Consider the following 15,368-nt stretch of genomic DNA (forward strand, 5'->3'; position numbering starts at 1 on the left):
GAGGCATGTTTTTATGACTCATATTTTTCTGATGTCCACAAAGCCACTAAAGGTAGCCCTGTCTCTGCTGTAGCTGAGGATGACAGTTATCAATTGTATGACGAACCGCCTCAAAATTTAGTGGCTTGAAACAATAATGATTTATTCATATGTGTCTTTGCATTGGCGGGGTAATCCCACTGGTCTAACTTGGACTCACTCACGTGGCTGCATTCAGCAGTGGGTCCAACGTGGTCTTTCATTCTGAGCTGCTTCATACCATGAAGAGGGCAGGCCTCCATTCACAAGCTTATGAAGTTTCTGCTTGTGTCATGTTTGTTAACATCCCTTTGGTCAAAGCAAGTCACACGGCCAAGCACGGAGTCCATGTGGGAAGGGCCTGTATAAAAGCATGGATACCAGGAGGTGTGAATCATTGGTGTCCATTTCCATGACAAGTCAATGTCCCAAAGGTACCATTTCATACCTACCGTGTTTCCCCAAAAATAAGACTTAGCCAGACAATCAGCTCTAATATATCTTTTGGAGCAAAAATGGGGGTCTTATTTTACTATAATATAAGACTGGGTCTTAGAATATAATATATAATATATATAATGTAGTATGATTTTTTATATTAATTTTTGATCCAAAAGCCACATTAAAGCTGATTGTCCAGCTAGGTCTTATTTTCGGGGAAACGGGGTATTATAAACTGAACTGTGACCCTCAAAAACCCGTATGTCCTAACCTACAGTCCCTCAAAATGTGACCTTATTTGGAAGTAGGGTCATTGCAGATGTAATGAGTTACGATGAAGTCATACCGGAGTAGGATGGACCTCTAATCCAATATAACTGGTGTCTACAAAAATGGGAAAATTTGGCACAGACACGCATACATGGAGAACACCAGGTAAACATGAAGACAGAAATCAGAACAATTCATTTACAAACGAAGGAATGCTAAAGATTGCCAGAATAACTGCTAAAGCAGAGATTACTGTGCCCACCCTCCCCCAAACTTTGGACCCCTGTTGTTAGAGCACACATGGAGCCTTTGTCAGTTCTCAAATATAATGGATGAAAAGGATAGAATACCCTGCTTTTCTGTTAGTATGATATCTGGTACAATCTGTTACCTTACCACAAAGGACACAATCACGGTCTTAAAAGTGGGTAAAATACCTCTTTATTGTTCCCATATAAATCAACTCTACATCTATACAAAACCAGCCTCAGAGGGGTACCCTGAAGTCATTATTCCATTAGTATGCCTCCAGGTCTCCTATCTAGTCCTTAAAACTCTGTCCCTCTGAGTATTTCTCGCTCCATGTCTCCCTCAGTCCCTACCTATGTGGCCGTCACAGAGAAGGTGTCCTTGGTGACTGAGCAAAGTGAAATGACTAGAGATTGAAGGGAAGGGAAGGGATGTGATTGGCAAGCAAAGCAGGAAAAGGAAGAGGGAGGGGATGGATGTGAGCGAATCCAGCACCTAGCTGTGAAGTATCTTATAGAAAGCTGATGGTGATTATGAAGCTGAAAAAATCGAGAGTCTAGGGAAAAGGTTTGAATAAGAAAAAAGTAATCAAATTCTGTTGGGGCTGCAAGAAACAAAGACTGAGGGGAAAAGGGGGATTAAAAACAAAGATCATAAGTGCTGTCAGCATACTGTGCACTAAGCGGTGGGGACAGAAACAAGACTGGAGAGGTTTGAGGAATGTGTGGGACGAGGAAAGAGTGAATAATGGGATTACTTCCCAGTTTGTTAAAGAAAAGATACGGTGGCTGGAGAGAAAATGGGATTAGAATTAGAAAATGGGATTACCATTTTTTCAGAATGGTAATAATCTGAACATACTTAAATGTTAAGGAAGTGGTGAGTAGACAGGGACTGGTTCAAGATAAGTAGAATTCATAGTCACTAATATAAAGTTCCTGACAGGCAGGACGGAATAGGATCTCAGGAAACAGGAGTGGAGGGACTGGGGAAGTAAAATGGAAGAGAAAGCCAACCCAAGCATGGGGTAGTGAGCCCGTCACCACTGTGCACAACGGGCCTCAATCTAGCTGGAGGGCCTCTGCCTCCCACCAGAGGCCAGGAGGCTGGGTGTGTGCCTACTTGTTTCCATCATCCATTGTCAAGCATTCACCAGGGAGACTGAATTCTTTTGTGGGTCCAGATTTGCACATCGCCAGAAGGGCTTCCTGCATTGAACAAGCAGAGGAGCTCCTGGGAGGAGCATAAGAGACATGGAGTAAGGAGCTCTGGGGTTTCTCCTGGGTGCAGCGTCAGGGTAAGAATGTGGCCAAGACGACAGAGACGGGACACAGAAGTGGTCCACGGCTGTCCACCCCTGGTCGTGCACGTGCATATCACAGAGCCAAGCAAATTCCTGGTGGGCCTTGATCTCTAGTGAAGACTCAATGTAAGCAGATTAGTGGGGAGAAAAACACATTCCCCATACTGCGAGTAGACCTGAGGCCACAATTGAGTCTTATTATCGCCATCCTTTACGTACCATATTAAATTCCTTCCCCCAGAGCCAGCATTTACAGGTCTAAGATGCTTACCTACTGGGGAAACACAGACCTTATCTCTAAGGGGTTTCACCTTGGCGAAGAGCTGATTACTGCGAGTGCCCACTGATGGTTGTCCCTGGGTATGGAAGCACACCAGAGAAGCCCCTGGGCTCAGATGTATTGTTCCTTCCCCTTTGGGGAGCAGCAATCTCAGCAACGCATGATAATCAGGGTCAATTACCTACGTGAGCAAGATAGCTCCTTTCTTTTCCCGGCCATCTGCCCTCATGAGAAGCTCAAAGTGACCCAGTCAGTCCTAGCAGTTTAGTGGATACTTCTGCTGTGGCAGAGGCGTGCACCCCTTCTCCTCCTTCCCTCCCACCCCTAGCCCCCGTGACAAGGAACTCTAAGCCAGAAGGGCCTTTCTAGGCACTGGAAGCACAGGTTTCCACCAGGTACTCTCTGCAGTGCCTTGTCATGGAGGTTTCCACCTCAGAATCCGCGTGGAAGGTGTCTGCAGATGGGTCCAATGCAGCGAACACCTACGTCTTGTGTCCCAGAATTCAATTTTAGGAGACCAAAGGAATGTGAAGGACTAGGTTGCTTGTGGGCAAGGAACTGAACAGAATAAGCCCTTCGACCCAAATTCCTGCATCCCAGGCTGAATCACACACCATCAATTATTAGTTGTGAGAACATGGGCCAATTACCTACATTTCTGTTTTAATTTCCTCATCGGTAAGACTGGCATGCTACTGTTACCCACATCACATATTTGAGTTTTTTCTTGTCTCTCTTCTTTCCTTGGGGACAGGCAATCCACCAGGGGTCCTAAGCATCCTGCATGCTCAGTTCTGGTGGTGAGGATGGGAGCTGTCATAAAGACAAGGCTTTCTGGAAGAAAAGAGCCAGTTCCAGGGATATAATGTGTTCTCACCCCATGGAGCCATTGTCCCACCTGTTGATAAAAGTTTGTAGGCTGCGTGGTGAGGGGTAGGACTGAAACAAGCCCCTGGGTGTGGCCTTGGTGGTTGCTCACTCTCTTCCAGGGGAAAAGGGAAGAATGTTGGGACAGCCAGCCCTGCAGCCTGGCCGAAAGGTGATCCTCGGCCAAGGTGTCACCAAAGCTGAACTCAATGTCAGCAATGCTGAAGAGCTGCCTGTGGGGTGAAAGCGCTCCAGAGTCCTTGGCTGAGCCCCAGGCAGCCACTCACATGTGAGAATGCAGAGCCTCGCTTCTGGCAGACCAGCGTTCTCCACATTCCCGGGCACTCCCTTCCTCCTACCCCAACCGCAGCTGCTCTGAGGGCCACCAAGTTTCCCTGTCCCCGAGGGGAACGAAAGGCCTTATGTGCCTGTCTGAGCATGCTGGGGAATTTTCAGAGGGGAGAGACTCCGATTTTTACAGCCCTACTGAATATGGGTGCCTAAGGCACCACGCCACCTGGTCGGGCCGGGGTGACGGGAGCATTGAGTGCACGCGTGACCAAAGCACTACAGACTGCAGTGTGGACCCAGGAGGCACACGGGAGGGGAGCAGCACCAACCCTGGAGCAAAACCCCGGGTAGTAAAAAGGCCTTCCTGCTCTTCCCCGGTGAAACCTGCCCTCCCGTCTCCTGCTGGCTATGGCTTTAAAAATGCACCCAAATTCAACTGATGGGTTTGCAGTGGGGGAGCTAAAGTGACCTTGTGAGTGAGGCTTCTCGGCCCACTCGCGTCCTGCTGACTGCTCCTCGTAGCCGACACGCGTGTTTTACACACCCGTACTGACAATGCTCATGTGCATTCAGAGACTATCACGTACACGAAAGTGACCCCAGTGCCCTTCCAGCTGGTTCAACAGAAACGACATAGAATCACAGGAACAGAAATTGCAGCTTTAAAGACTTCATGGCTGTCAGAGAACTCAGAGTGGACAAGGAATGGAGCAGAAATGACGGAGCCCGGGACTGGACTTCAGGCACTGGTCATCTTCCTACGATAAGTGTGACGGTGAAAAAATAGCCTAATAGACACCATGTGTTATGCAACTAGTGTCTCCCAGACACAGATCTAGTTCCATCTGACCATTATTTCCTACAAAAGGGTGACTTCCAAAGTTTAAAAATGAGTATGTACGGAAGGTGACAGTATGTATTTGCTTTAACCTGAAATCAAGTATATTCATGTTCTATTTCTGCATTTGTGTATTTTGCTTAAAATCAAATAAAACACTTATCATTAAAATATACCAAATTAAAAATATAAGCAGTATAGATTTAGCTTGAGAACAGGTGACAGAAATCCAGCAAAATATGGGTATTTTAAGACAGACCTCTTCACAACATCTATTAGAACACTCACATTTTCTCACCTGTCAGCCTCTCACCACACAAAATCCTCGGGAACTGGAATCTCCAAATTCACTCTCCCATGAATTCCTCATTCCACAAATTCTCCCTCAGGCTTATTCTTCTTGAACATACATGGCCCTGGGGAAGCTGGGCCCTTGAGTCACCCAACGTCAGGGTGCAGAGTGGGATCCACCTCCCCAAACGAGAGCCCTGGATGCCTCATATGACCTCACCTTCATCCCAGTACTCCAGGAGCTCCCAAGGACTATGAGTCCTGGATTCTGAGGTTCTGAGAGCCCATGGTCCCTTTAAGACTCATAAATGCCTGCGCCTCATCCCCAGCCTCCTCTCCTCCTCTCCTGGAGGCTTACCCTAGAACCCAGCATGCAAATTAGGGGAGCCAGTTCTGGGGGCCTTAATTCCCACCTCTTACCCCAAGGCCTAGAAAGAAGTATCACTGGGTCAGGGTATAAAGGACCCTCTGAAACTGGGTAAAGTAGGGACACCAAAGCAGGGGAGAGGAGGGAACGATGACGGAAGCAGCTACAGAAAACCAGGAATTCTGGGAGAACACCCTCACAAAGCCTCATGGGAGTGGCCTCTAAATGCAGACCCCTTAAGATGTTAAAACTGTGCAGAAGTGGGGTGGGGTAATGGGGGTGCCTCCCTTACCCAGGGAAGCGGAGGGTAGGGAATCAGTGACAGTAACTTGAGTTGACTTCAGAAGGTTCTATGCTCATCTCCATGGTAGTTGGGAAAGCAGCAGACGCAGCAAGGAGCCCCTCCAGTGCCCTCTCTGGCCCCTCCTCAAGCTCTCTTCCCCATCATCCCATCCTATAAGCACTTTGTGTTCCATTATAATACCCCTCCCTGAAAAAGAGAGAAAGAAAAAGAAAGAAATCACCTAAACGTAAAGCTACAATTATAAAATTTCTAAAAGAAAATGTAGACTATCTTCATTCACAACTTGGCGGTAAGCAAGGATTTCTTAGGCAGCAACATTTTTAAAAAGCTAATAAATTAGATTTCATCAAAATGTAAAAACTTCTGCTCATCAAAAGACATTAAGAAAACAAATAGGCAAGCTCCAGACTAGACAAAATATTCACAAAGCAAATATATGACAAAGGACTAGTATCCTGGATATATAAAGAGCTCCCACAACTCAATAATATAAACACAAACACCCAATAAAAAATGGGCCAAAATTTGAACAGACACATCAAAAAGGAAGACATGTGATATATGTATGGCTAACAAGTATACATAAAAGTGCTAAACTTGGGCTGGCCTGGTGGCTCAGGCGGTTAGAGCTCCATGCTCCTAACTCCGAAGGATGCCAGTTCGATTCCCACATGGGCCAGTGGGCTCTCAACCACAAGGTTGCCAGTTCAATTCCTCGAGTCCTGCAATGGATGGTGGGCTCCGCCCCCTGCAACTAAGATTGAACACGGCACCTTGAGCTGAGCTGCCACTGAGCTCCCAGATGGCTCAGTTGGTTGGAGTGCGTCCTCTCAACCACAAGGTTGCCAGTTCGACTCCCGCAAGGGATGGTGGGCTGTGCTCCCTGCAACTAGAAAATGGCAACTGGACCTGGAGCTGAGCTGCAGCCCCCACAACTAAGACTGAAAGGACAACAACTTGAAGCTGAACGGCACCCTCCACAACTAAGATTGAAAGGATAACAACTTGACTTGGAAAACAGTCCTGGAAGTACACACTGTTCCCCAATAAAGTCCTGTTCCCCTTCCCCAATAAAAAAAAAGAAATAACAAATCCATCACTTGTTAACATACATACTATATTTTTATGAAAACTATCTGTATTTTCCTTTAAAAATTTAGTGATAAAAGAGGCATTGTTTTACATTTTTGTAAATTTCTTTAATGTGCAACTTGATAGAAAAAGCTGGATTCCCTTCTGCTTCTGTATCCAATCTATTGTGACATATGTCAAGCACAGGACCCAGCCAAAGGTCTGACAGATTTGTCAGGTTAAGTAACATGGAATCCTTTTTAGATCTGGCAGTTTATTACTTACTTATATAGATAGCAAGAGGAAAAGTAGCCAAAGGTGCCAGCTCCCCAAGCCCTTATATAAAGGGACACCAAAATAGAAAGGACCGGATGACTCTATCACAAATGGTAGGACACACTCTTGCTGAGAAGCCAATTCTAGACTGCAATTGAGTGGTTTATAGTCCATAGCTGTACCCTCGGAGGTGGTGGGGAGCCGGGGCAGAGAGTTGCATACCTCATCAACACTCTCCTAAGAGAGATGGGGGAATGACTGGGAGATGGCATCTGAGCGGCTGTTCACAAGCCTCCCAGGCTTGTGCTCCAGGAGGGTCACTTTATACCCATCACCAGATAAGGATGTCAGGGCATAACAATACCTGCTCTTGCTCGGTTAGTCTCTCAATGTCCACTAAAGCCCAATGACAAGCCAGTAATTGCATATCAGATGGTCTATACCAGGTGGCACTGCTAGACAAATGCTGTGTCCATAGCCACAGGGGGACCATTGCCTAGTGGCTACATCCTTCTGCAGGCTCCGGTCAGTATAGTCAGTCACCGACACTTGTAAATTTAAAGGCTCTTTAAGACTAACTGGCCTGAGGGAGAGCAGTTGTCCAGGCTGCTGGGTGGTTTCCTTAAGCACCTCTGCACCTACCAGCTCTCTAGTTGGTGCGTGGTGATCTCTGCCCCCACCACCCTTGCCTTCTGTGCTGCGTTACTGCCACCATGTGGCTGGGCTCCCACTTGTGCACCTGTCCCACTGCCGTTGTCCTTCCTAACCATGGCCTTTCCCCAGTGGCAGCATCCCTTACAGTCAGGAGAAGTGTCACTCCTGCTTAACACATCCGTTTCCACAATGCATTCAGCAGGCTCAGTTCCCTGGCTGTGTGGAATGTGCTCCAAATGAAACATGACACAAACTGGTTTCAGGACCATCGTAAGGCTAGCGTTGGCTGAAACAGCACATTTATAACCTGCAAAAGACAGCCTTGAACTCCACCATTATTCTGGAGAGAAGGGGTCAAAGATCCCATGCGGGACACTTAGGGCCAGAGCCCAGCGGAGTGAGCCTCTTTTTACTATAAGACAAACAAGGACCATCTTTCAACGGGTGTTACAAGTTTGGCACACAATGGAAGTTTTAGTGCAAGGAACATGGAGTTCTTTACTTTATAAAATGCAGCATGTTTTCTTTGACTGCCAGAGGGATTCAGTTTTACGAGCCCACCCACATTGTTTCAAGAAACTGCTTGGCAAACAGGCCTCTGAGTCTTGCTGTGATTTATCAGTCACTCCCGTAGACCATTGATAACACAGAGGCAGAAGCACTAAAATGGCATCTTTTGGTTTGCTAACTAACAGGACATTGTTTTTGTGGAAAACATTGGGCAGTGTTGTTGTTAGAAGATCCTAATACTACATGATGAAGTGATAATGTTATTTGATACAGGTGTAATTAATTAAAACCCTAGGACAACCACTTAAAAATATTTTAAACAGAAGTATAAATAGTAAGCTGAAAATAGACATAAAACAGAATCGTAAAAACAATCCAAAAGAAGGCAAAAAAGGAGAGAGGGAAAAATGAAGTACAAACTGAAGAAATAAGAAAGAGCTACAGGTATTAGGTTATATTCCAAATATGTCACTGACTACATTAAATGTAAGTGGTCCAATGTTAACCACATTTTTTAGTTTCTGTATCTGACACATGGGACCTTGTTGACTAGGAAGGGGCTGCCCCTCCCAGGGTTAGTGGATTCCTAAAGACACCAGCATTGTCCCTCCAGCTGCCTTCGTATGCAAACTAACCATAATCACCCCAGGGCCAAGCCTGGGACAACTTGGGGTCAGCTTCTACACACACACACACACACACACACACACACACACACACACCCTCCCAAACTCTGTCACATTAAGTGGGAGGAGGCAAGACAAGTGAAATTGAAGCCTGAAGGAAGTTGCTTTTACAAGAATTTATTTTTCAGAATCCAGTACCTGAGCCAGGGCAAAGCAGGCCCTTAGGAGGACCCTTCCCCGGGCTCAACATTTGAAAAAAAATCTTTGATTCTCTTGCCAATGTTTTCAATCCCTTGGCCAATCTTCCGCCCACCGTTCCGTATGAGTTCGCGAAGCCGGCCGCCGATTTTGACGTTCTGGAGCTGTGTACCAGGAGGAAACAGGTTCCTTGTGGAGCCTGGATCCAAGGTCAAGACCCCTCCCCCCTAGACACCTCCCTTCCTGGGCCACCCTAAGAGCCTTGGGGCCCCAGTTCACCCTCTGGCTATGAACTCTGGAGCATATGCTAAGTCCCTACAGCCATAAACAGATGAGGAAACTGAGGCCCAGAGATGACGAGGGGTTCCCAGGGTCACAAAGCCCAGCACAGCAAAGCTGAGACTGGAGCATGAGCGAAAAGCTCAAAACTCTAAGTCACTGGCTCTCAAGCTTCAGCAAGAGTCAGAATCCTCTGCAGGACTTGTTCAATTCAAACTGCTGGGCTCCACTCAGATTCTAACTGGGGACTGAGAATTTGCATTTCTGACAAGTTCCCAGGTGAGGACCACACTTTGAGCACCACTGCTCTAAGGGATTGCAGAGCCAGTCCGCTTGGGGCGCAGGTTGAGGGAAGAGCTCAGGATAGAAGGGGCTTTCTCAGCCCTGGATGGGGCAGTGGTTAACTGGTCCATAGGAAGTTCCATGCACCATGGCCCGTCAGACCCTGCAACCCAGAAGGGGCCACTCACCTCCTCACAGCGAATGTCAAAGTAGCCATCGACCTGGTCCAGAGTGACTGTCCCCACACACTGTTTCACCAGCTAAAAAGGGGAGGCTCAAGGTCAAACTGGAAGCCCGAGCCATAACCTCCCAGCCTCACCCCAGTGCCAGGGTCTGAAAATTGTTCAGCATCTTGGGAGGCATCCGCCAGCACCCCCACACCCCAGTCCCCAGCCTCACCCCATTCTCCTTGAAGTCACACTGCTCCGTTAGCTGCCGTGTCCCCCGCGGCCTCCTGGGACACACAGTCTCCTTCACCGTGAAGCTCACAAGCTTCGGGATGTTTGGGTTCTCATCCTAGCCAGGGGAGAAAGCGGGGAGAATGGGCTGGGCTCCTGCTTGCCATCTCTGATCTGTCTCCCTGCCCCCCCCCACCACCAAGAGAGCGGCTTTTCAGCAGCTCCTACTGTGTGCCTGGCACTGAGCTTGGTGCTGAGGCACAGAGGTGAGGAGGACAGAGCCCATTCCTGCCCTCACCAAACATACAGAGAGCAGGAGAGAACCTCAGACAATCTCTAAGGGGGCTGAGGGAAATTGGGGGCCTCCTGGAGAAAAGACATTGCCACTGGAACCTCAGGGCTGAGCAGAGCCCTTTCCTGTGTGGGAGACAATGGATTGCAGAGGAGACTTAAAACAGGGAAGTCACATCCCAGAATCAGTGACCCCATTCTTGTCCCTGGAATTCCCAGAAGTCCCTGAAGCCTGAATGCAGGTGTGGGGGTCACCTCTCCACATAGTAGAGATTCTAAGGCAGGAAGCTGTCATACTGGGAAGGTACACAGCTTTGGAAGGCTTCCTGGAAGAGGCAGGATCCTACTTAACGAGAGAAGTGCCTTCCTGATAAGAGGTCCAGAATTAGCAAAAGGAGTGGCAGTACGGTTGCATCTGGTGGAAGCAGGGCCTCCCTCCCCAGCCCCTTTCCCCAACTCACTCCGTCAGGCTGCTGGTCTAGCTCCAGGAGGCGGTAGAGACTAGCTTCTGAGGACCGCTGGTTGAAGCCATCCACGGCACGGAGCACGGCCTCTCTGTAGGTGAGGGTCTGGGCAGTGGCTGGAGGCATGGCCAGGCCCAGCAGCAGTAGCAACAGTGACCACCGCCTCAAGGAGGGGCTGCCGCCCTGGGTCTCCATGGTCCCCAAGTGTGCCTCCTCCCAGCCTGCAGGACCCTCCTTTATGCCCAACCAGGTGCCTTCCTGAACTGCCCACCACTGGCCACCTGCCAGGATGTGGGCTGGGGCTTGCTTCAGCCCTTGCTGTTGCCTCATGGGGCTTGCTGGGCAGTGGACAAGGTCTGCCTCCTGTGTAAGTGAAGAAATGGTTTCTCCATCTCCCTAACAATGCCTCAGCCTCTCCTGGGCCCCACCGGGGAGTTTTGGCTAGGGTTTCTCAAGAGAGTTGAGTCCTCCGGGAGAGGAAGGAAGCCAGGCGCCTGTCCTACATCCTTTTCCCCACCGTGGCCTCCTCAGCAATCAGGGTCGTGTAGTGTATTTGCCACCAAATCCCCAGCTCTGGACACTGCCTGGCACTCAGTTAACGTATAATTCATGACTGACAGTAACCATCCTCCCTCTAGAGCCTTACCCACCCAGCCAATCCCAGGGAAGACTTTCAAGGCCACACCATCCTGTCCTCAAGACCCAGCCCTCAGCCAGTTCTGATGGGGCTCAGTTGCATCTGTCTCCCCTCTCCTAGATTCTTCTCCACTGCTTTTTAGTCTAAAACTGTCCCCAGCTCCCACCAGACGTGGCCTGTGGCCCTGGCCTCTCCCCAGCCAAGCCTGAGGAAGTGTTATCTATAACTACATTGACCCACCGCTCTCTCTCACAATCAAGGTCACTGCAGGCTGGCCAGCCCTCACTGGATCCAGTGGCCACTCTCAAGCCTTGTCTTTATCCACCCAGATGCTGATGACCCCTCTGTCCTCCTGAAACTGCCCCCACCCCGTTGCCCCTTGAAGCCGCTCTCCTGGTGGCTCCTTCTCTGTCTCCTCCCAGGACCCTCCCTGTAGTGTGGAGGGCTTGCAGAGTGGCATCCTGGGCTGCCGCTCTCCCCAGGCCTCACATCTCCCTGCGGACATCCCCTCTCAGAACACCAGTTCTCATGGACAGATATCAACTGGTCTGTATCTCTGAATTCAAGATTCCCATGAATATGTCCCCACTGAGCCACCTAGCCTGCTATTTTGGTGAGGTAAAAGCCAGGGGAGCACCCCACCTGCTCCTTCTTCTTCCTGGGGACACTGTCCCTGCCCTGCCGCCTACCACCATCTTCTCTCCTCTGATGTGAGGCCATAACCTCCAGACTCCACCTTCTCCAGGCTCCAGGCTCTCCCCAGACCGCAGTGCATCCTCCACACCACTGTCTCGGGGCTCCTTCAAACTGCTGATTTGGCCAATTCACCCTACCCTTCAGGAGCCGGCACCCCCGGGCTGGCATCAGGGCCTGGAGTCTTGTCGCTCCCCTTGCCCTTACCTGCAGCCCTGCGTGTCCAGGTGTCAGGCTGCCACACACCCCTAACCACGCAGGTCTCTCTGATCTTCCTGCTCCTCCTCCCATCAGCACCTGATTCCCCTGCTCGGTAGGCCCGTCACCTTAGGAAGGCTTCCCTGACCTCTAACCAAAGACAGCAACCTCCTCCTCTTTGCTTCCACAGCCTTTAGGAAGTCTCCTCTGATTTGACCCCAAATGACTCCCTGTCCAGAGCTCTCATTGAGACACCAGGCTGGAGTAGCAGGTGCTGGGAAGTGGAGAGAGCACAGCTGGGAGAGATATTGGGCCAAAGTAATAAAGGGGTCCAGAGGCCATGAGGAAAATTCTAGTAGTAGCTGGTCTTTGGAATGGCCATATGGCCCTGAGACCTGGAGTAGTTTGTTGGCCTGTGGGACTCTTTGGGACTTGGACAGGGCCCCTTGGAAGGTGGCAGCCTGGATGAATGCTGCTGGTTGCACACTCAGCCTTGGGAAAAGGAAGGAGAAATGGGCCTTGGTGCAACTTGGTTTCATAGTCCATGTATTGCCCCAGGGGCCTCTTGATCAAGTAGGGCTTGCACATCAGGTCCTTTATAGCGGTTGGGAGGAGGGCCACCCCTAAAAGCTCTCCTGGACCCTTCACCTTTTTTAGTTGGCTTCAGGGTCCCCAAGAGCCAAACTGGGAGAGACGTAGGTATCAGTGTTAGTCCTTAGACTGGGCTTGAGACCTGCCCGGTCCTGCATTCCTCTGGTCAGATCCAGCACACTCAGAGCCCTTTCCCCCACTGGCTGAAGGGAACATTCTGCCTCGGCCAACACTGCACACTCCTCTCACTTGGCATCAGCCAGAGCCCAAGAGGCTTCTGCAGGTCCTCTGCTGCAAGTCAGAAGTGTGGATCCAGGGGGCTCGGCTGCCCTCTCTGGGCCACAGCACCGGGGCCAGGCTGCCCAGCTTCCAGAAGTGAGCCCTATCCAGGACTGGGTACGTGTAGGTGGGTGTCTGCCACGTGAGGTAGGGAGACTGACTCAGACCCAGTTTGCCTTTTTCACAATGTCTTATCTCATTGACAAGGTGATCAGAACATTCTAGGCGATTCTAGATCAGAAAGGGAAAAAAAGAAAAAGTGAAGATTTCACATCAGGTCTTGAGAGCTGGACTCAGCTTGTCACAGTGTGGTCAGGGAGTGTGGTCCATTGAGGCTGCCAAGAGCTCTGGGAGGCCTTCTGCAGATTAGCAGATGCTGGAGGCCCCCTCCTCACTCTGGAATCCCTTCCACATCTGGAACAAGACCCACTTTAGCTGCCTCTCTCCATTCCTTCTCCAGAGCCCTGGAGCCTGAAGAACCCAGTGGGCCCTGGTCGAGGTACCCAATCCCTCAGGCTTGCTTGCCCTTGGGATGACCTTCATCAGGTTGGCCAGCTTATCTAAAATAAAGGACTTGTGGACAGTTTGGTCATCCTCTCAGGGAACACCACATCCATCCTCAGGCTCTGTCTTTGTGGGCAGGCCACTTTCCCTCTGTGCCCAAAGGCCATGGTCACAGGGCTTGGCAGTTAAAAAGCTCAGGCTCCCGCACCCAGCTGCCTGGGTTCTGGTCTCAGCCCTGCCACAACCAGCTGTGTGGCCTTGGGCACCTGTGTACTCACTCTGCGCCTCAATTTTCTCATCTGTAAAACACAAATAATAATACAATGTCCTGTTTATAGAATTATTGTGTAGGTCAAATGCGATATGGTGTGTGTTCAGTGTTAGTACATTATCAATGTGAGCTCTTGGGTTAATATTTCAGAAGTAAACACAGGAGGTAGGGAAATTGGGGCTTCTTAGGTCATGAGCTGCCATCTCTCAGGGAGTCAGAATCCTCTAAAATGAGGGTTTTGTACAAGATGGTCCCCAAAGACCCTTTGGACCCTTTGTTCACATTTTTACAGGATCAACTTAAAACAAATAAAGCTCTGAGGGGGAACTTAGGGGCCGCTTAAGAAAAATATTTTATTACAGAATCTCAAATCGTATGCTGGGCGTTGGGGGAAGCTCTCAAGTCTAACCACGGCAGGAATCTCCCTACCTTACAATGGATACATGTGACCCCTACAGGATCAGAGGGAAACAATCTGATGTAAGACAGCTCAACTTGCTCTTTTGTTCTTGGTCTTGTTACTTCATCTCCCTGTGCCTCCCTCTGCTATAAAATGAGTCCAGGGAGGTCTGCCTGGAGACCTGTGAGGACTACAGCAGCAGTGAGCATGCATGCTGTACCTGTACCTGTACTTGACACTGCTGAGCATGTGCTCATGAAATACCAAGCGGACAGTTCACCCCCTGCAGCGGACCCCAGGTGGACTGCCAACTCTGCAAAGCAGCTAAGGAAAAGTGGTGCCATGGCATGGCCCTGGTGGCATAGGTGGCTCAACCTGCACTTCTGGCAAGTTGCCTCCCCTCCCTGAGCCACAGTGTTCTTGTGCAAAAACTGGGGACTGGAATGCCCACCATGCATTGGATGGAGGCAGAGGCACATTCAGAGACAGAATGTGCTTACACCCTGTGGTCAGAGAGGGCACCAGACTCAGGGCCAGCCCAGATTGGACAATTCCCACTTCCACCTTTCTTTCACCTGCAAGATTGTACTGCCAGGAGACTTGAAGTGGGGGGTCCCAAGCATCATTGTTTACTAGCTGCATGACTTTGAGCAAGTCACTTTGTTTTTCTGGGCCTTGATGTCCTCATCTGTAGAATGGGAATTATATGCCCTGCAGTGTTTGCATGGGGACAAACATTACAGTGAGTAAGCACAAGTTCACTGCTAAGTCCTGCCCTCCCAGAGTTTCTGTGAGTGAGGTCAAGGTCAGGTCTCCTTCCTCTGCGATGGCTCTAGGCCACTGTCCCCCACAGACACATGCACCTGTGCAAGCTTGGGACCTGTGCCCTGTCTCCTTGCCAGAAACACTGTCCACTGCCGTAGGCCCCTGTCACATTTCCACTCAGAGTCAGCCTCTCCAGGAAGTCGGCCCCAATGTCACCCCAAGCTGGCATTCTTTGTGATGAACCCCCCACCCAACCCCAGGATGGGAGACAGCTCCCCAACCCTGTCTTTAGTGTCAGGTTTTTCCCCAGGACGGGACCACCTGTTTCCTCAGACATGAGTCACAGAGGCCAAGTGTCAATCTAAGAGTATGCCTTTGGTGTTCTGGAAGCTCAGCCCTAGCCAGACTGGATGAAAAGGAGCATGGCCCAGGGCAAGCCCACCCCAGCCAGACAACCTGAAG

At 49.8% G+C, this 15,368-nt stretch overlaps 1 protein-coding gene across 1 annotated transcript; it reads right to left on the reverse strand.

Moving 5' to 3' along the window:
• Positions 1 to 8,817: 8,817 nt before the first annotated feature.
• On the reverse strand, positions 8,818 to 10,791 carry CAMP (cathelicidin antimicrobial peptide). Its single transcript, XM_019723709.2, has 4 exons — positions 10,566 to 10,791; positions 9,815 to 9,931; positions 9,604 to 9,675; positions 8,818 to 9,018 (listed from the first exon to the last, which is right to left on the reverse strand). Exons 1-4 carry the CDS (start codon positions 10,761 to 10,763, stop codon positions 8,878 to 8,880), a joined length of 528 nt encoding a protein of 175 aa, XP_019579268.2. The 5' UTR covers positions 10,764 to 10,791; the 3' UTR covers positions 8,818 to 8,877.
• Between the last annotated feature and the right edge of the window lie 4,577 nt (positions 10,792 to 15,368).

The sequence above is a fragment of the Rhinolophus sinicus genome, linkage group LG10 (genome assembly GCF_036562045.2).
Source record: "Rhinolophus sinicus isolate RSC01 linkage group LG10, ASM3656204v1, whole genome shotgun sequence".
Classification (NCBI taxonomy): domain Eukaryota; kingdom Metazoa; phylum Chordata; class Mammalia; order Chiroptera; family Rhinolophidae; genus Rhinolophus; species Rhinolophus sinicus.

Excerpts from the sequence above, each read along its gene's own strand:
- CAMP (XM_019723709.2), bottom strand. The coding sequence starts at position 10,763 with ATGGAGACCCAGGGCGGCAGCCCCTCCTTGAGGCGGTGGTCACTGTTG. Across the intron at positions 9,676-9,814 it reads GTGACTTCAAGGAGAATGGG|CTGGTGAAACAGTGTGTGGG; the intron begins GTGAGGCTGGGG and ends TCCCCTTTTTAG. Across the intron at positions 9,019-9,603 it reads TTGACATTCGCTGTGAGGAG|CTCCAGAACGTCAAAATCGG; the intron begins GTGAGTGGCCCC and ends CCTGGTACACAG.